Source organism: Polypterus senegalus, chromosome 11 (assembly GCF_016835505.1).
Source record: "Polypterus senegalus isolate Bchr_013 chromosome 11, ASM1683550v1, whole genome shotgun sequence".
Lineage (NCBI taxonomy): Eukaryota > Metazoa > Chordata > Cladistia > Polypteriformes > Polypteridae > Polypterus > Polypterus senegalus.
In genome coordinates this window covers 106,134,037-106,156,562 of record NC_053164.1, presented here as the reverse complement: position 1 = coordinate 106,156,562, position 22,526 = coordinate 106,134,037, and the positions used below count along the sequence as shown (strand labels likewise).

Below are 22,526 nucleotides of genomic sequence, written 5' to 3'. Positions count from 1 at the left end.
TTCAAACGAGCATCATATGCTTGAAATAAAACGATTTACCCACAATTTTGAAAAAGTGCCAATAATTTTGTCCGGCCCATTTTTGGAGTTCCATGTGAGATGATGTCAGATTTGGCTTTTCTTCTCTGTTTTTTTTGTGTTGTTCCAATGCACATAAAGGAAGTAGACATGTGTATACCAAAACATTCGTAATTGGAACAATTTTCTGGGAGAAATGGTGCATTTCCTGGGAAAATTCCAGGGGTGCCGATAATTTTGGCCATGACCGTATATACACACACACACCACCAATCAAAAGTCTGGACACACCCAGAAGTGTTAATGTTTTGATAGAAATTGATACCTTTACTTTATAAAGATACCAAAAAATTAATTTAAAAATATTCTGTAGCCAGCCCATTACTAGTGTTAATGTATTATTCACATATGACTGCAAAGCCTCATTTTCAGCAGCCATTCCTTCAGTACCCTAATGAAAACACCCTTAGCTTATCATTAATTAGTCATGTATAAATAATATAAAGGGTAAACCTTTGTAAATGCATCAGCATTGCTGAAACCTGTTATTCGGGTTCTCTTGGGCTGCAAGATACTGGCAGACCAAAAGTTCAGTTCTGGGTTCAGAAATTGTCAAAATGAAACAAACATATTTTTCCAAACTGGATCTAAAAAGGACAGAAAAAGAGAAATGCTCAGATGCACAACTACATAAGATGTGAAGTACAAATGTCTTACAGGTCCTCAGTTGGTTTCTTCATTATATACACTTTTCACATCATCTTTCATCCACTGTCTGCATTCTTTTGCCCATTTTAATCTTTTCTTTATTTGCCCGTTTCTGGAATTTTTTTATTTGTTTGAAACTCTGCCTTTAAGGAAAGCATCCCAGAATCATCTTTTTTCTGTTGCACATGATAATGATATTTAAGGAAGAAGCCATCTAAGTACATAGCCAAGTGTACACTTCTTAATAACTTTGTATTTGCAGGTCAATTTACAGACTCAAAAAAGGTCTATACAGGTGAATTGTGTACTAGTAATTTTTTTTGGTCACTGTGGTCATAGAAATCAATTAAGTTATAAATATACAGGATCTACATACCGGTACATATTTTACATTTACTAAGTGTATGTATATGTGTATGTGTATGTACAGAAACAGAAACAAAGCCAAATCTGACACCATGTCACACAAAACTCAAAAACCAGCCTGGACAAAATTATTTTCACCAACTTATTTGGTTGCATGCCCTTTGCAAAAAATAATGAAATTAAAGCAGCAAATCAGTTTAAATTGCAGGATCAAACATTTACTTGCTGGCCATTGTTCATGTGTGGTTTTATTGCTGCCAACTGAAGTTGCTGAACACCTTTGCTGAGCAATTTTCTTTTAATTCCACCTGAAACTACTTTTACACCAGATTAGGGCACACTTGCTTAATCTAATTAGACTGTCAATTGTGGCCAAAGCCTATCGTGGTGTCAATGGAATGAGGCATCATTCTGATGCATAAGATATATCAAAAACGAGAAACAAAAACAGACTACACTTAATTCACAATGGTATAAAAGACAAGAAGCTACTTTTGCTAGTGAACAGTCTGCAGAAGTTTAGATGGGTAAGAAAATGTTGTAGTTTTATGAGGTAGTACAAAGGAGGATATTATTTAGCATTCACAATGTTTTTGATCAAATGCCAAATGTAAAGTGCTTGGCATCAAAATGCAAAAAGCCATGTACAGATGAGTGCAGTACTGGTTTAAACATGAAAAATCTAGAACTATTAAAAAAAAGTAGTTGTAGTTGAGGTCAAAAGACAGGTTGTGCAGGGGTCAGTGATCAGTCTGCTAGATAAGACTGAAATAAAAATTTATCTAACAATTACATTTACAGATAACTTTAAATTATGTGGGTCGAGAAGATACCCTTGAGTCAGATTAATTCCTACAGAAACATCTGAAAAAAATATTATTAAGACAAGTATGAAATAAAGTTTAATGTAAGTAAATACTAACACTGTACGGATATTCAAGAGAGCTATTAATTCATTTTTATTTTACGCATTTATCTTAAAATACCACTGGTAACCTTGAATAAATCAGGCATACATCTCTTTCTTTAATAATTGAAACAACAATGTCCATCCATCCATCCTCTTCCGCTTATGTGAGATTGGGTCGCGGGGGCAGCAGCTTGAGCAGAGATGCCCATACTTCTTCTAGCTCTTCCGGGGAAATCCAGAGGCATTCCCAGGGCAGCTGGGAGACATAGTCCCTCCAGCGTGTCCTGGGTCTTCCCCAGGGCCGCCTCCTGGTTGGACGTGCCTGGAACACCTCACCAGGGAAGCGTCCAGGAGGCATTCTGATCAGATGCCCGAGCCACCTCATCTGACTCCTCTCGATGCGGAGGAGCAGCAGCTCTACTCTGAGCCCCTCCCGGATGACTGAGCTTCTCACCCTATCTTTAAGGGAGAGCCCAGACAACCCTGCAGAGGAAACTCATTTCAGCCGCTTGTATTTGCGATCTCGTTCTTTCGGTCACTACCCATAGCTCATGACCATAGGTGAAGGTAGGAACTTAAATCGACTGGTAAATTGAGAGTTTTGCCTTATGGCTCAGCTCCTTTTTCACCACGACAGACCAATGCAGAGGCTGCATCACTGCAGATGCCGCACTGATCCGCCCGTCGATCTCATGCTCCATTCTTCCCTCACTCGCGAATAAGACCCCAAGATACTTGAACTCCTCCACTTGGGGCAGGATCTTGTTCCCAAACCTGAGAGGGCACGCCACCCTTTTCCGGCTGAGGACCATGGTTTCGGATTTGGAGGTGCTGATTCCCATCCCAGGCGCTTCACACTCAGCTGCGAACCGATCCAGAGAGAGCTGAAGGTCACGGCCTGATGAAGCAAACAGGACATCATCTGCAGAAAGCAGTGACCCAATCCTGAGTTCATCAAACCGGACCCCCTCAATGCCCTGGTTGCGCCTAGAAATTCTGTCCATAAAAGTTACGAACAGAATTGGTGACAAAGGGCAGCCCTGGCGCAGTCCAACTCTCACTGGAAACGGGTTCGACTTACTGCAGGCAATGTGGACCAAGCTCTGACACCATCTGTACAGGGACCGAACAGCCCTTATCAGGGGGTTCGGTACCCCACACTCCTAGAGCACCCCCCACAGGATTCCCTGAGTTACATGGTCGAATGCCTTTTCCAAGTCCAAAAACACATGTAGACTGGTTGGGCAAACTCCCATGCACCCTCCAGGACCCTGCCAAGAGTGTAGAGCTGGTCCACTGTTCCGCAACCAGGACGAAAACCACACTGTTCCTCCTGAATCCGAGGTTCAACTATCTGACGGATGCTCCTCTCCAGGACCCCCAAATAGACTTTTCCAGGGAGGCTGAGGAGTGTGATCCCTCTGTAGTTGGAACACGCCCTCCGGTCCCCTTTCTTAAAGAGGGGGACCACCACCATGTCCATGCGATGTTGCAGAGGTGTGTCAATCAGGACAGTCCTACAACATCCAGAGCCGTGAGGAACTCCGGGTGTATCTCATCCACCACCAGGGCCCTGCCACCAAGGAGTATTTTGACCACCTCGGTGACCTCAGTCCCAGAGATGGGGAATCCCACCTCCGAGTCCCTAGGCTCTGCTTCCTCATTGGAAGGCATGTTAGTGGGATTGAGGAGGTCTTCGAAGTACTTCCTCCACTGACCCACAATGTCCCGAATCAAGGTCAGCAGCACACCATCCCCACCATATACGGTGTTGACACTGCACTGCTTCTCCCTCCTGAGACGCCGGATGGTGGACCAGAATCTCCTCGAAGTTGTCTGAAAGTTGTTCTCCATGGCCTCCCCATACTCCTCCCACGCCTGAGTTTTTGCCTCAGCAACCACTGAAGCCGCATTCCGCTTGGCCTGCTGGTACCTATCAGCTGCCTCCATAGTCCCACAGGACAAAAGGGTCCTGCCCGGGATTAGTTCCTGCCTTGTGCCCAATGTTGGCTGGGATTGGCTCCAGCAGACCCCCGTGACCCTGTGTTCGGATTCAGCGGGTTGGAAAATGGATGAATGGATGGATAGTTTGTTTAATGAACATGTGGATCTTTTACTACATACTCTGCATTTCTATAGATCATCATCATCCATAACAGTAGGGCATTATTTTCAAAAAGCATGCAGTGCTTTTAGAATTTTTGCTTGCTATTGTATTTTCTAATCAATAATTATATTTAATTGATTAATAATTTGTTCAGCTAAAAATATGGCCTATAAATTACACCAGTAACTGTAGGTATAGCTTATAGTGAAATGGTATTTTTTCTGAGATAAAATTAATCCTCTATAACGACAATGAACATGTTTTTAAAAATATAAAAAGTCATAAAAACAAAACGAGAAATTGGGCATACAATAGTAATTTTGCATTGTGATTATATTGTTATAAAAAACAAACTGAACTGGCATTTACAACAAACACAAAAGATTGTACTCACTGCAGCAGTTTGCACTTGGCACAGCACTCAAAAAAAAGAGAAATTTAAATAATTCAGTTGTGGTTTATAACTGCTTTTAAATGGTAATACTTAAAAACAGTGCAATGAAAGGGCAAAAGGGTTCTGTTCAATGAAAATTATATGAACAGCCAAAAAACAAATCTGTCAACTTAAATAATTTAAAAAACTAAAAATATAAACTCCCTTGATTCTGAATTAGATTAACTACATTAAGCAGGATTGATAATGGATAGATTTTACTTTGTTGTGGTATTATTTTGTATTAATAGGAATTCCTTTTTTACTTTAAGACATTTACATAGCATAGGGAATGTTCATATAAAGTAAACACATATATACATATGTTTTCCAATGATCATTATAGTATATGACATTGACTGTATAAACTATCAGGAATAAATACAAAAGACAAATCAGAAAAATACCCATTTATTAAATGACTTAAATACTGAAAGTAATTGACAGTGATGTCAATTCAAATGATAACAGGAAGAGTGCAAGTTGATAAGAAAAGACCAATTTCATAGTGTGATGCCGCTCTGTTCCACAAGGTGTTGCTCCTGCATTGTATATATGTTTAAAAACTCTAGATATTGCAGTATATAGAAAAGAATAATTCAAATAAATGTCTAAATATGCAGGTTGGGTTTTTTTGCCCAACCCTTCTCTAATAACATAATGACACCCAACTTTGGCTTTGTAAGTCATGATTCCTTTCTTTTTTTCTCAATGGTTAAAATTAAGGAAATATAAAGTAAATGCAAGACAGCCTTCATAAAACAATTACATATCATCTTAAACATAAAATACTAAATGTAAATAATCCTATTTATAGCATAGAAATTATTGTAATATTTGTGGACAGTTAGGACATAAAGAAAATAAAAAATAAAGCATCCATAACAAACATGACAGGCATGAATTTATCCCATTAATATTATTATAATTAGAGTTATAGACATATAGAAAGAACAAAAAGTTCAATGTTCAAAAGAGAAACATATTTAAGGTGGTATGTGATACATATACAGTAAATACCTAACAGTATTTAGTACTGAAACAAAATAAAAGGGGGTTTGGGGGGGACAAATGAGAAATGAGAAAAGACTAAAATGACTTTTGGCAATAATCACATACACAAGGAAACAAAAGGTTAATAAACAACTGATATAATTTTATGATCAACATAATATAATAATTAACTTCAATGAGCAAACCAAATGCAATAGTGGATAATATTAGTTACTCATCACTAGGGAATGTTAGAGATTTATGCACAAATAGATTCAACTTCTGTTGCAACACAGTAATTAAGATTTTGCCAAAGAAATTTGACCCTCTAGGGTAGAAATTACTTTGTAAAATGGGAATGGACGAGTGCTAGCTTTCTTTACTGTACATTATTTACTTTGATTATTTATACATCAAAGGCAGTCTGTGGTATCTGCAATATAAAACCTATCTAGGATACAAGTAGATGTACCATTCAGCAGAGAAAAATATCTTTCTCTTCCAAATATGCGTGAGAAAATGGAGGAAATTTTCATAAAGCATTTTGTTTTGCATATAAATTGGCATCTGGAGCGTGCCTGTGAATTTACTGCTGTCAAATTTAATTTTTCTTTAATTCTTCAGGCCCAGATGTGAAATGCTCCCAAGTGCTGACTGCAATTTCCACTGCTTAAAGGCAGCACCTCAGATCAATAATATGTCTTTATGAGAAATTACCTTTAATGTTATTGAGTATGCATTTTCCTTTATAGGATAACAAGGTAATGAAATGCCATTTCAGTCATTAGATAACGCTAACTACTTAAATAAAATCGGTGACAGGCCAGAATAAGATGTATTTAGTGACAGGAAGGAAAGAATGGATTTCAAACTTAATCTGATAAGAAGCTGAAAGCTTTTAACACTTTAAAAATGAAACTTATTAGCATAAATAGCAGTCAATATTATGCTAACTTTAAGCACTTAACAACCCCCCACCCCCATCCGCTTCCATTTTAAAGTTTGAAGTACTATATTCAAACCATTGCACAGATTGCCAAACTGGTAACAGGAATTGGCTTGAAACGGTTTATTTTAGTCTCTCTGTATTAGGGAAAAAGAATTATTGCTTGGCAATCATACTATTACGATGGTGTACAATATGTAGCATCTTCTCTATTAGTTCATCCATACCCCAGTTTTAATGGCCAAAATAAAACATGAAAGCCACATCTGACTTAAAGGGATTGGGTAGGGAGAGGCACATGATTTCAGAAATCATGAGTAATACTTTATTACACTCCACAAGATTACAAGATCTACAATACAAGCAGCAGCAACCCATTAATTACCTTTTCTGCCATATTTTTGACCTGATATGGATGGATTACAGAATACCCCATGCATCTATACACAGAAATTCTGTATTAAGATATTCCAAAGTTACAGAAACTCAATAATTCATTTAAAATCCATAAAAATCAATATTTCAAATATGTGACCATAGCAGTAAAAACTATGCATTTGCAAATGCAGTATCATGTATAGCTCATAACACTGGCAAGATGCAGAGCCTAAGTAAAACATTTTAAGAATGCCTTTCAAGCATTTTAGAATAAGTATAAACAAAAAAACTAAACTTTAAAAGTGCTGAATCAAGAACTCAAGAAGAAATATGGTGTAGTAGAATAATTTCAAACATGATTTTTTCGTATCCTTTCCAGATTTTTTTTTCTCTATTGGAACTATTAGCATCTAATATTTTCAAGATTTTCAAGCTCCTTGTAAAATGTTATTTTATAAAGGTGTATTCTCATAATAAAACCAGCCAGGAACTTAGGCTGTTTTTTTGTTTTTTTAAAGAAAGACAATATTAAAATAACACAAAAGATGTAAACATTTACAAATAGCTGATCACATGAAAAATATTTAGCATTTGCCTTGCAGAATCCTGTTGGCGCTACTTATTTCAAATATATCATTCCTCATACCTTCACTTTTCAGACACTAAAACCTTTTAAGTGTTCAGAAATAAAGATATTGTATATAATCTGTGTGTGGTGTGACAGTGCGATTATGTGCCCAATCAGTTGTGAGCATTAACCATTTTTAGGTGTGCTCACATTTGATGCAAAAAGCACCTATTGTAGTTATCATCATGTCACTCTGCATCAAACAACCGTTTCTAGTCTACTGATTTTATTTAAATTTGGTACATATATTCTAAAAGAACATTTATCAGTAAAATTAAGATATATCACATAGAGTGCCCAGTACAAATGTTAGAATTTTTCAAAACATTGAAAAACACTGGTGAATTTTCTAAACTTTTAATCTTAAAACAGAGAAGCAATCTGTGTGACCTCAATTATCCATTAATTTAATTCTTCTGATTTAGCTTGAGAAAGGTTAGTTCAACATGTATATTTTAGATTTGTACATTCAGAGTGAAGAGAATACAACATTTGTGATTGGTCAATGCAAGACCAATAACTGTTCATGTATATTTTTATAATACAAATGTCAGAAGCAGTAAAAGTGAGTTCCGTGCATTCCACTCATTAAGGATAAGAAAAAACATTCTATTCATTCATCTTTTATGCTCAGTTTTCCAATCCTGGACTAGATCTATATACTCTTTTATATGAGGTCAATTCAGAGTCTCCAAATAACCTAATTTATACTTCTGAGTTGTGGGACAAAAACCTGTGCTTAACCACCCAATCCAGATCATAGGAAGCGACTATCGTGACGATGTGGGTTCCACTCCATGCTCCCATCTCCTTTGTAGGAGCTCTTGAACCCGACACCAATCGATAATGTCACTGGATGAGCTGATCAGTGAGGATACAACGAAGCAAGGGGATGGTGCGTAAAGTTGCAAAGGTGCTTTTATTTATAATAGCAAAAACAACATCAGTGTTTCCAAATTAAATAGTGCAGTCCATTAAAAAAATCATTAAATAAATAATCCATTAAAAACAAGTGAAAAAAGTGGAGGTTAAAATCTCATAAATAGATCCAATTAAAACGTGGTTAAAATAATGGCAGGAAGCAGTCCTTTAAAACAAAACTCCATGTCTTCTTTAACTGGTGACTCCCCTGCTTCTCCCATCCATGCTTTACACCAGGGGGAGTCACCCAACCTGCAGCTGACCTTCTACTGCTGGTCTGTTCACCTTTCCGGACCCTGGCTCCGGTGGGCTCCACCAGACCGTGACTTGGGCTGCCCAGCAACCAGGGTGCTCATGCTGGGGCTTTCACTTCCCAAGTCCCAGGCTCCTGTGACCTTATGTGGCAAGCCAACCACCTTCTAGGTCACTCCAGCTCCTTGATCGCTCAGCTTGAGCGACCGCTTCCTTCAGCTCCACCAAGTGTCGTCCAAACACCCTTTGCAGGGGGCTCTCCCTGCAACTGCCTGATCTCACTAACAAGCCTGTCTTCACCCACTCACTCTTGCATGCTTGACTGAAATTTAAATTGTAACAGAACAAAGTAGTATTTACTTCATAACAAATTTTACAAAGTAGACTACCACAGTAACAAATTTGTCTTACAATTAAGGAAAAAATATGTCCTTGAGTGGTCTAGTTCGAGTCCTAATCTTAATTCAATTAAAATTACTAGACTGACCTCTAAACTGTTGTCCAACTGCAGTCCACATCTATCATGCCACAGCTAGTGAAATTTTGATTACAGTGTCATGAAGATATGTGAGGATCTTTTTCCACATTATGCATTATTAAATGTGGACTTCTACATGGATCAGGTCTGGGGCTTTAATCTTTTCACTTTATATCAGAGGCCTACATAAGAACATAACTAATGTGCTGGTTATGCTTGCAAATACTAATCTGGGAGGGAGAATGGCAGATTGAATGTACAGAATCATTATAGGAGGACTTGGTCACAATTTAAAGACGGCACGTATGTGGCAAGTGAAATTATTATAAGAAGTTAAACACTAGGGGTATTAGGTATGAGTAGGGCTGGGCAATGTATAAAAATGTTTGAATCAATACAGGCAGTCCCTGGATTATGTACGAGATTGGGACTGTAGGTTTGTACTTAAGTTGAATTTGTATGCAAGTCAGAACAGGTACATAAATTTAATAAATGCTATTGTTGACCAACTGTAACTAAGTGCTCTGCCAATGAATGATGTAGTTTCACCTCTCTCTGACCTTTTTATTATTTCTACTTTATTTTTAATGGTGATAGTTTTTCTCTTCTTTACTGTATCACCAGCACTTGCATCAGATTTGTGTTTCAAAGACATTGTTGAAGGGTGAAGACAAAAGATTAAGATGAGATCTTCTGCACAGCACTGTATAAGCTATCACAGCAGGAAGGCACCAGTCGTCAACACGTCTGATGTACTGACAAGAGACAACTTCCTGCTATGTGCGTAACCGTACAAGCAGGCTTGCTATTGAGAATGAATGGGGGCATCGACAGGCAGTTCATCACGACCCCATCTCACAGTCACCGCCACTACAGTACGCTGCCTGCACTGAACAAACACGGTGCGGCCAAAGGCGGGTAGTGAATTGCCCCCATTCAATAGGCAGCCATCCGATGCACACTACAATGCTAGCCCCCACTGCCCCATTCACCCTCAATAGCCTCCGTTTAGCCACAACTGGGTCACCAGCATTACCGGCTGCCCAATGAGAACGAACGGGGCAGCCGTATGTGGTGGGTGGGCAGTGAAACTGCTTGCCGCTGGGAGCCGCCCGAGCAGCGAAATCACCCCCCTCCAGTCTCCGTCCAGCCACCGCTTGCAGCATTACCAGCCGCCCACCGAGAATGAAAGGGACAGCCATGTGTGGTGGGCGGGAAGTGAAACTGCTTGCTGCCGGGAGCCGCCCAAGGGACACTACACTGCGCGGGCAGTGAAATCACCCCCCTCCAGCCACTGTCCTTGTAGCATCACCAGGCCGCAGATGACGGAGTGGCAGTTACTGAGGCGCACGCATCGCAGCTGCGGCCACGTTTGTATGTCGTAGGTCAGATGTCCGTAACCTGGGTACTACCTGTACTCAATATAAATATGCAAATGCAAATATAATGTTCAGTACTTTAATATTCCAGAACTACTTCTGAACGTCTGAACACCTGGAAAAAAAATCCACACAATCTCCAGCCTTCTTAGTGTGGTGCATGTTGGTCATGCTTGCACGTAAAAGTTCTATTGTATTGTGTACACATGACAATAAATCTGAATAGGTTACACTACATCAATTTTTTTTTTATTTTTATTATCAAGTCCTTTAATTTTCCAAAAAGCCAAAGCCGTATCGGCAGGTCAATGAGAAATTCACTAATCCATGGTTCGTATTACGCAGGATCTGTGTAATGAGCAGTGACTTATATTTCCTGAGGAAGGATAAACTTACTAATGTTTGTACGAAATTTACCTTTAACACGCTTCCATCTGTGTCACTTTATTCTTGATTAACTAATTTTAAAGTAACAGTTTTGATCTACTGTACTAATTCCCTTCATAATTTTAAATACTTCGGTCATGTTCCCTCTTAATCTTCTTTTGCTTAAACTGAGAAACGGCTCAGTTCTTTAAATCTTTCTTCATCTTTCATCCCCTGTAGCCCTAGAATCAGTCTAGTCGCGCTCCTCTGAACTTTTTCTAGTGCTGATATATCCTTTATATAGCATGGAGACCAACACTGTACACAGTAGTCCAGACGAGGCCTCATCAGTACATTATAAAGCTTCAGCATAACCACCTTAGACTTGTACTTTACATATTGTGCTGTATAACCTAACATTCTGTTAGCCTTCTTAATGGCATTTGAACACTGTCTGAAAGTTGATAGCATAGAGTCCACTATGACTCCTAAATCCTTCTCATAATGTGTACTTTTAATTTACAGAACTCCCATTATGAATTCAAACCTAACATTTTTACTTCCTATGTGTAATACTTCACATTCACTAACATTAAATTTCACCTGCCACAAATCTGCTCAAGCCTGTATACTGCTCAAGTCCCTCTGTAAAGAATCAGCGGATTTCAGATTACCTGCCATCTTACTTATATTACTTATATTCCTATCCAAATTTATAATACAGACTAGCAAAATACCCGCGCTTCGCAGCGGAGAAGTAGTGTGTTAAAGAAGCAATGAAAAGAAAAGGAAACATTTTGAAAATAACGTAACATGATTGTCAATGTAATTGTTTTGTCACTGTTGTGAGTGATGAGTGTTGTTGTCATATATATATATTTACACACACACAAACATATATATATATATATATATATATATATATATATATATATATATATATATATATATATATATATATATATATATATATATATATATATATATATATATATATATACATATATACACACACACATATATAAACATATATATACATATACATACATATCTACATATATACACACACAGCTATTTCAGATCAGTGCAATACGCTGTTTGTTAAAACGGTTGACTCCGCTCTTACGTGCAATAATAAATCAAATCATTCAGTTGTCTTTGCTCATATGTCATTTTAGAGCTGGACGCCTGGCATCTTTTTTGGCCACAGGTTCGTTTCTGTTTGCTGTGAGGTTCTGTGTTGTGGAGATTCTCAGGATGGATTGCAGGTGCTCATCAGTGAGGCGACTCCTGTGTGCTGTTTTGTTAGTCTTTATCACTCAGAAGAGCTTCTCACACAGATATGTGCTACCAAACATGCACAAGGTTCGAGCCGCATGTAGACGGACTTTTTTTGTTCATCAAAGTCACCAAAGCGCCGTGCAAACTCAGTGCGCAGTGCGCTCAGTTTATCAGCAAAGTGCGTATTTGGGAACACCGTAGTGACGACTTGGTTTAACAGTACTTGGCAACAGGGAAAGTGGGGCAAGGTGAACTGGTGCATTTGTGTCTCCCATAAAAGCAGCTTCACTTGAAATCACTTTGTGATTGTGCACGGTTAAAACGTCCGCTGAAGTGTCAGATTCTTATTTAATTATGCTGTTTTCTGTATCTTCTGAATTGCATTCAGGTTACCCTGATGCAAGGCAGCTGAAGCGCTGCATTATGGGATCTGTAGTTTATTGTGTTACCAGCGCTTCATATACCCGGGCTTTAATAACAACAATACAGTATATAAAATGATCTCGGGCGGATATAATTACACGCCGGGCGGATGTGGCACGCGGCCCTTGAGTTTGACACATATGGACTAAATAGAACTTGAAAAGATATGTTTTTTCAAATGTGATCGCGCAATTCATATAGAGTTGACGCGCACTATACAGCCTGCATGCCTCAATGAGTCATCCTCCCCTCGCTCTTACTTTTTTACCGTTCATCTAATGAATACACTGAGTATGGCTTTACCAAAACAATCATTGATGGCGAATAAAGTATCCATTATTCGAGTATGTAGAGCGGGATATATATATACATATATATATACCCGCATATCGCAGCGGAGAAGTAGTGTGTTAAAAAAGGTAGAAAAAACATTTTAAAAATAACGTAACATGACTGTCAATATACAGTATTTGTTTTGTGAGTGTTACTGAGTGTTGCTGTCATCAAGGATTTGATTATCATTATTTCTTTCAATCAGGTTCGTATTTGTAGGATGTGTTGTTTCCAAGTTACATTCCGTGTTTGTCAATCGTTGTAAAGATGACAGGTTTCATTCATCGATTCGTTTCTTACTGCATCAATAAACAGCTCGCCTTCTTCTTTATCTGAGACCTGACACACTGCATGCACGGGTTTTTTACACTGTCTTCCTTTAGCGGGACATTGACTTTTTCCACCGTGTGCTTTGTTTCCGCAGTAGCTGGATTTATGAATATGCTTATCAGACGCTTCATATTTTTTGCTGCCTTTTCAATTGTGTAATTCGGTTTTGTTCAGCTCTTTGGAACTGTTGCCTTTATCTGTGCACTGCGTCAGTTCACGTGAGCCACTCGGTGTACTTGCATCGAAGGTTCCCAGCTGTGCTGGTGCCATCTCATGCTATGTCCGTGGCTGTATTTAATGTTACCTTAGTCCTGGCACTTAAAACTTTCTCTCGCAGTTTCGCTGAGTTTGTGTCAAACACCACCCTGACCATCTCATCTTCCTCTCCATAAGCACAGTCCTTCACCCGTGAATATTTACCCGTGGCAGTTTGCTATTGGATTGCCGCTGACGGACGGCCTTATATGGGCAGGCACTAAATTACAAACGCCAGCGGCAGCCTGTCTATGAACTTAAAGTGTAGGTTTACATCGTGCTTTGTTTCCGAAGTAGCAGAACTCATGAATATGGTTGTATATGTTACTCGCTCGCTTCTTATTGTTTCGCTGCCTTCTCAATTATATAATGCATGTTTTCTTAAGCGCTTTTTTGAGGTCTTCCTGGTTTTCTATGTACTGCGTGATTACGTGGGAGGCGTGATGATGTCACACGAAACTCCGCCCCCACGGCGTTGAAGCTCATCTCCATTACAGTAAATGGAGAAAAATTGCTTCCAGTTATGACCATTACGCGTAGAATTTCGATATAAAACCTGCCCAACTTTTGTAAGGAAGCTGTAAGGAATGAACCTGCCAAATTTCAGCCTTCCACCCACACGGGAAGTTGGAGAATTAGTGATGAGTCAGTGAGTGAGTGAGTGAGTGAGGGCTTTGCCTTTTATTAGTATAGATATACTGCTCTTTGACTGTCACCACTCTGAAAAGCTTATCCCAGTCTACTCTCCTTAGACTTTGTCGAACCTGTTCAAAATTTGCCTACCAAGGTTAAACTTAACGGTTTAAGTCTTTGCACTCGCATTCTTCCACAACGCTGAAAATTCTATTATATTACTAGCAGGAGTACCCAGCGTTGCCCGGGAATCTATAACCGGTGAATTTCCCAAATGAAAGGAACATAGAAATAGAACAAACAGTTTTCTGATTCACATTTTATTGTAAGTTCCTCTACTTTGGATTGTGTCTGCTGTGGTGCTTGAGACACCCTTGAAATAGACGTTTTTCTGGCATCTGAAGTGGACCGTGGAATTGTACGTATTTTTTTCGGTGGCATAGGTATATTCGCGTAAAGCAGGAGAATTATAATGTGTTACATATGATTACGTATGGAATACTCACCACAGTGAGATGGAATTTACTTTATTTACACTAAGTCAGAAAGCGAACAAATCGTAGACATACATAGACGTCGCATTCACTCTGTTGCCCAGGCAACGCAATACTATTACGAGTGGTAAAAGTGCCATTTAAACTAATACATGTTGACGTGGAAACTGGGTTTTCTGATGAAAAAACAATATTGTTTAAAACAGTATTGTTTACAAAAAACAGACTTTGGTGAATGGTTTAAATGTAATCATTTATATCCATTTATACACTATTAAAGGCAATTATTAAATAATACAAATAATAATTATAATTATTATTAAATAATTTCCTCCATATAAGTAACATTTCGTGGACTGCCTTCTTCCATCTCCGAAACATTTCTAGACTTCATCCTGTTCTTACGCAACACAGTACTGAAGTATTGATTAATGCCCGAGTCACTGCACGTATAGATCACTGTAATGCTATTCTATCTGGCATCCCACAAAAACGTATCCATCGCTTACAACTTCTTCAAAATTCTGCTGCCAGGATAATAACCTGCTGTTCTAAATCCACTGAACATATTACACCGATTCTCCCTCAGCTTCTGTGGCTAACTGTTAACTACAGAATACAATACAAAATACCACTCTTAACATTTAAAGCTCTCCACAGCCCCACTGATCTCCTACAGACTGACACCCCTCTCACTCACTCAGATCCTCATCTGCAACTCTACTTTCTGTGCCACACGTCAGACTCTCTTCTATGGGAGCTCGAGCATCTCTCATAGTGCTCCTGAACACAGGAATTCTCTTCTGGCTCATATACGTCAGCTCAATTCAATAACACATTTTAAAACACCGAACTTACTGTTATCTGCTCGAACCAACACTAACTTACAATACTCGGCCATCCAGCAGTGTCACTGTAGCATTCGAACACTCTTAGCTAAACAGCTTTCGCGTTTGCCACGTTATGTTCTAACTACAGAGGCAGAGTCCCATTGCATGGTTTTAACTTGTATTGAGTCTAGGTATTGACGCAAACACCATACATATGGATACAATCAACTATTCTATATAAGGATGGTCTATGATAGTTTATGATAGTGGTTCTATCATCTCTACACCCTCAATTATATCTTGATTACTACAAAAAACTAACTCTACACAGGCTTCACCCTATGTGTGCTTTAACATACTATGTTAAAAGAACAGTCACTGATTACTTCTAAAAACTCTTGTGCTCCTCTGTTTGCAAGGTTATTAGTCCCCCTAGACTATAATATCCCCCTGTAAACTTTCCTTTTTAATAGTACTAAAAAAATGTGCGTTGAAATTACTGTCTGCATTGGGCAGTCTATGACACACTCTTGGAATAATACCTCTTTCCCTAATGCTTTCCAGGTAAAGCCACTATCCAATTGAACAGGACTTTCATTTAAATTTTGACATAAACAGCAACCACACCTCCTTTTCTGTTCTGTCTATCCTTCCTAAAAAATGTGTATCCCTCTATGTTATACTCATTCACATATTTATAAGGTTTCCATTATTGCAATAATATCAGTACTTTTCTACTGCTATTCAATACTTCTAGCATTAAGGCAACATATTTTTAATGTGTTAATTGTTTTACTTTTACATTTAAACACTGGGTTAGAATTTATATTACTATGCATTTTTTACATCATTGTTTCTTCCTCATGTACAGTTCTAAACATGGCCTGTCCTAAACTCCCTGCACCCCAAAAAACACACCCTAGTTTAAACAATCCTCGACTAACTTACTCAACACATTGTTGTACCTATGGTTCAGATGTAATATGTTGTTTTGGAAGAGGTCCCATCTCTCCCAGAAGTAGTCCCAATGCCCCATAAACCTATACCCTTTTTCCCTACACCACGATTTGAGCCATGCATTAAGCCTTCTAATCTCGCCAATCTTACCTGGACTGGCAAAGGCATAGGCAGAACTTCAGAGAAGTCTAACTTGTCAGTACTGCTCCTTGGCCTGGCACTTAACTCTTTAAATTTGGATCGCAGAATTGACAGACTACCTGTATGTATGTTATTTGTTCCAAGAGTCTATCCATTCTTCCATGGAGGTCTTCCACCTGTACACCCGGAAGGTAACACACTGTACAAGATTCTCTGTCTCTGAAGCAAACCTGCACTTCAATCCCTAGAATGATTGAGTCCCTGACTATCACTACCTGTCTCTTTCTGGGAACTGTTTTTGATGTGGCCAATTTGGGGCTCCTCATGCCTATCTACCATCTCAGAATCTTCAGACACACAATCCAGCTCCACAAGGAACTGGAAAGGTGTGACTCTTCCAATTCTAGGCTTGATGCCCAATAAGGTAAAGTAGAAAGATAAAGTAAAGAGCTCAGCTGGTCTGTTAAAATGGTTGAATCACTATTTCATGTGGCAAATTAATATACACCATGATTGTGAAAGATAATTTGACAAATAATGTTATCCCTTAATTTTACTTTAAACTGTTTAATTTCTTTTTTGGAATAGCTCTGTGACAAAGACCTCATGAACCACAAATTATAATGGATGGGGGAATGAGGGCTAAATCTTGCTTGAAAACACTGTATAAAATTAAATGAGGATATACTTGACTTAAAAACATTTAGCTTGGTCTGCATACTGTATAATGATGTCGTCATTGCAAATATCACTGGCATTAATAGACATACTGTTTACTAGATAAAGTATCAGTTTTGAACTTATGTAAGATAAAAACAACTCACACTTATTAGACCTCCTTGACTCCTTGTGTATCCAAACACTTTATCAACAGAGCATTCTATGAGTGGGTAAATAGCTTGGCAGGAAAACTTGTTGGAGTTTGTAGGATGCAGGGGGTGGCATGGTTTGGTTACAAGCAATATATCTGAAAATAGGAAAACCATTTTTTGTTTTGCCTCCTTGCTTTTTGGATGAAGAACATTAATCCACCCTTCACGAATGTACCATCTTCCTGTAAAAAAAAAAAAATAAAATAAAATATAGAAATATCAAGTACTAAAATTAAAATGGTATACCCATAAACACTTTATTTAATATATTTTTTAAAAACAAACATTAGTGTCACAGTGCATTCCATCTATTATATTACTATGTGAATTGTATTTATTTAGTAGTTTAGGTCCATACTGGCAGCATAAGGAATAAGACTGAATACTGCATTTTAAACTCTGTTCACTCATTCTAAAAAAGATAAACAAGTTTTTGAGGATATTAATAGCAACACTATATTCTGAAACTCTGACAATGTTTTTCATAGATCGTGTACAATGAATACACTAAGGATAAATATAGGGTAATATCCTAAAACATTGATATTAAAACTACTGAACAGAACCAGAAATCTGAATGTAATGTACACACTTCACTGTGCCACATAAGATCACATTAAAGGTTGGTATCTATGCGAGACTACTGCAAAGTGTGCAATGGATGGACAGCTTTCATGTACTGGATTGACACAACTTGTAACTTTCTTAACAACATAGACATGCTAGTCAAGAAACACTTTGGGGATTGAAACCCATTGTTAAGTATGGCACCTGAGACTATAAAATGTGACGCTTGATTATTAAATATAGAAAATTCTAATAGACAACAAAGTATAATGGGCTCAGGCTATTTGGTGACAGATAAATATTTTGTAATTTCTAACACAGAAAAGTTAGGAAAAATCATATAGGTTTGTACATGAGATTAATATTTGGGGGAGAACAAGTCAGTGTAAGAAATGGTGTAAAAAGTCCAAATTATCAGCAATCGTGAGAATTATTCACATTATAAAAATATAGAAAAATAATACTAATTACCATTTATGATAGCAAATACTGCCCTTCTTTGTCAGAAAACCATGAAAACAAAGGAAAAGCTATATTCTTGGTATAAGTGAACAGCAAGAAAAAACACATAAGAGAGTGTAAAAAAATTAATACAGTATTGATAAGCGAGTTTAGGTTCACACTCGTTAAAACTCAGGCCCAGAACAGATTTTGCAACACTAAATGGCTCACTAACAAAGAACCCAGCAAGAAACTTTTTTGAACTTTTTATATTACTGTACAGTCATTTTTCAGTTCCCATCATAGAGTACCAAACACTAAATACATTACAAACCACTTAATCTGAAAGGTAACAAGATATTAAAGCAAATTAATTGAATCACAGTCATATATTTGATAGGGCAATAATGACTAAGACAAAGGCATTGGTTTCAACTTGTTAAAGAAAAATAAATTAACAGGACTAAAATGATAGTAAAAATGATAGCACAGAATGATGAGTACAAGTGCAAGAAGTATAAAATATTACTGGGGTGGACAAATTGTAAATGGATATGGTAGTCTTCCGGACTATCAGCTTTGTAAACCTGGCAGTCTCAGTACGCTTTCTGGTAGCCCAGCTTTATATATGGGGTGGATGGTTAACTGCAGCTTTCGACAGCAAAGTTTGTTTGTAAAGTTTTGCTGTACACTAGCGTATAGCACTTTTCTACTACAATACTGATACAACTGGCATAAAGGACAAAACATTTTAGAAAACAGATTAATTTAAAGGATTATATAATGTTGATGTGTTGTCTTCTGTCAATGTACAAAAAATACTTTTATCAAAAGAAACAAATACTGCATTAATATTGTATTCTCAGATTTTGTTTTCAGACATGATTTAGACCCCAACAACTGATTTATCTTTCAAAATCTTCATTAATCTGACATTCTGGGTTATTCTGAGGTGCAGTATGTTATTTACAGTGTCATACACCTTTAGTTGACCACGGTCAATAATCTATGTATAGAGCTGCATTAAAGTTTGTCATGCATAGACCATTAAGAGGGTCCTTATGTTAGTAAGGACGAGGTTTAGGCCTGAAAAGGCATCTTCACACTCTGCAGTGTTTGGGCTAATAGTAAGGAGCATTTGCACAATCTCCAGTAAACCTGTTATGTGCCCAAAGAACATATCCTCAATGGTGAGCATCTTATTTTTGAATGAGATTCTTCTGTGACTGTGTAAGGCAAGATCAGTTTGTAATGGAGTATTGCCCTCTGATTTCATAAGGCTAAATACTTAAACAAATTTGTTACATGAGCACTGTTGGAATATTCAGGTCATCACATATGATCAATAGGTTGTTGAATATCTGAGGTCATTTTCTCAGCTTGCCATAGAAAGCCCTTTTTTCCAAGTTGTACATTTCATGAAACAAATCAACACTGCATCAGCATTTGGTGAATATTCAAGGATGAATGGTAAACAGTCTAATGTTCATATGCTTTCTCAACATTTCAATCCTAAAATTAGTTTTGCCTGAAAAAAAGGACCTGTTTATGTGTTTTCTGGATGCTATCTGTAAAGTGCACAGTACATTTTCTGACTTGACTATGATGCTGTTGCCTCCCTCCATTCATGGCTACTTTGCGGAATATCAACCATATTCAATATGTAAAACAAACAAAAAAAAAAAAATCTTCCACTATTTGAAAACTTATTTTCTATTTATTTTTGTCATAATGGTTCTTGTAATTATGATTCCTTTCATTTGTAACTGGTATTCCATAACAAAATATGCATTAAGTATTACTTTTATTTATATTATGGTAAATGACTAGAGGATATAACTAACTTTGGCATTCTTGCATTCAATGGAGCAGTTGCTTTACAGCTAACGCTATTGTTTCTCATTTGCTTTACAGACGTGCTGCACAAATTTTACTACGTATTGTTCACTAGTGTGTCTGTGTGTGTGTGTGTGTGTGTGTGTATGGGTGTGTGTATTTGTGTGTGTGTGCAGATCAATGAACCAAAAGCAGCGAACAAAGGTCAGAATACAATATTCCTATAAGTGGGTGACCTATATAATGAAGAGATGCACTTTACATATTTTTGCATGTCTTCTTTGAAGGCCTGTTGTGTCATATTCAACCATTCGTTCATCATTCGTTCATCACTTATCTAGCCTCTCCTGAAAATTCACCATTTTCATTACACAGTACCAAGCCCGCATTACCACGCAATTAGAAAGAAATTCCATGTGCACAAGGCAGCAAAATCCCAGAGGCTATTTTTGCTGTGCTGCCCTTGCAAATACTGCGGACGCATTAAGTATAAACCAGGTTTTACACAGGCTTACGGTAGTCTAGCACACAATAAGTAGTTGTCTTGAAAGATTATAAATGAAGACCAGGGTTTTCTGATTTTAACAAAGAGTGATTAAGAAAATATTGCGTTGACCAAAGATACTGGGCTTTGCAAGTTTATAGCTTGGTTGTCCAGGATTAAAAACTGGAGTTTGGTCTTGTCCAATGCGAGAGATGGACGTCTGAAGTGGAGCTCCGCTAGCAGCGGTGTTATTTTTCATATTATTTGCTTATTATCCTGAGATAGCTTGTATCTATTCAACCCAAGGAGACTGCTACAGTATATATGTAAGCATATATAAAGATGGCCAGCAAGAAAAGGGGTCCAAAAGAATCGAAAACTAAAGCTGCACCCAAGCTAAGATCAGCATTCCCTAGCTCAAGATACGGCCTTTCAGAGAGAGACCTGGATCAGCTGGATGAAAGTACAGACTCTTCGGGACCAAGGTCCGCTACATCGTCGCCGGCTGAGAGTGAAAAGGGGAACGAATGTACGATCGTGAGTGCAGATCTCGATAGCTCGCTGATCGGAGAACACCTGAAACTGGAAAAGGCCTTACAGTCTGCGATCTCAATTACTCCACGCGAGCCGGGAAGAGTGGGGACACTGGCTACACTAGAGCCTGACGCTTCACCTACGGTACAAGAAAGCACAATTGAAATGTCTAAACTGGAGGTGATGCTCGCTGAGCTCATACAAGATATAAAGAAAACCGAGAAGGCAAATGAGAAAGCAAGGTCAAAGGCACATGAGACTGAAACAGGAATTGAAACAGGAATGGCAACAAGCAAATGAAAACACAGCGTCAGGAGTTGCAACAAGCAAACGAAACGCAATGGCTGATGCTGCAACAGGCAATGGAAAGGCTGCGACAAGAAATGCAAGTGGAGATGCGACAGGTGCTGGGTAAAATTGAAACGCTTACTGATCAATTGGAGGATCTCAAGGAGACATTCACGACTAGGATTGAATTAGCCGAAAATTTACCAGTGCTGAAGAAAAAGCAGAAAATGTCAGCTCCGAATGCAAAAAACTCAGAGAAAGACTGACTGCTTTGGAAGATAGAAGTAGAAGGTATAATGTCAGAATTGAAGGTTTGCCTGAGAATGGAGAAAGTTCAAACCCTGTGAAATTCGCAGCTGAACTTTTTTCTAAAATAATTGGGGACGACTTTAAAGCAGAATCTGCGACAGCAGCGGCTTACCGCGTACACGGATCAAACACCGTTAGACCCAGACCCAGATCTTTTATAGTTCGTTTTGAACGATTATCATTTAAGCTAGAGGTGATGGCACTCCTCAGAAACCAGGAAGATATTATATAGGAAAATAACCACATTCGTATCTTCCCAGACTTCTCTCCAGCAACAGCTACTAAATGCGCAGCCTTCTACAACATTAAACAGCGTTGCAGCAAGCCAGCGTCAAATACAGCCTCTTGTATCCGGCAAAACTTAAAGTGGAATGGCAGGGTCAATTCTATGTCTCCGCTAGAAAATAAGAAGCAGAAAAGGAACTAAGAAAGCTGATCCCGGGACTATTCTGATACATAATAGTGAGTCATGGCGGTTAATGATAAAGCAAAGATTAATAATCTACTGTCTGATCTATTCGTTTTAAAATATGGGTTTTTATCAGCATATATTCTCATTATTACTTAGTATTACTAGGACGCTATCTGTTTATGTTTTATTGTGCTTAATTACTTTTTCTTTTTTAAAGACTATA

At 38.1% G+C, this 22,526-nt stretch overlaps 1 protein-coding gene across 3 annotated transcripts in view; it reads right to left on the bottom strand.

Annotated features, from left to right (window-relative positions):
• Positions 1 to 22,526, bottom strand: part of arhgef39 (Rho guanine nucleotide exchange factor (GEF) 39) — a 144,612-nt gene that overhangs the window by 31,760 nt on the left and 90,326 nt on the right. For all 3 annotated transcript variants that reach the window (XR_005635612.1, XM_039769435.1, XM_039769436.1), the window contains one exon: positions 17,385 to 17,614. Coding sequence is in view for 2 of the 3 variants with exons in the window: in XM_039769435.1 (XP_039625369.1) it covers positions 17,385 to 17,614 (230 nt within the window). In the remaining variant the exon portion in view is untranslated. The remainder of the gene's footprint in view (positions 1 to 17,384; positions 17,615 to 22,526) is intronic.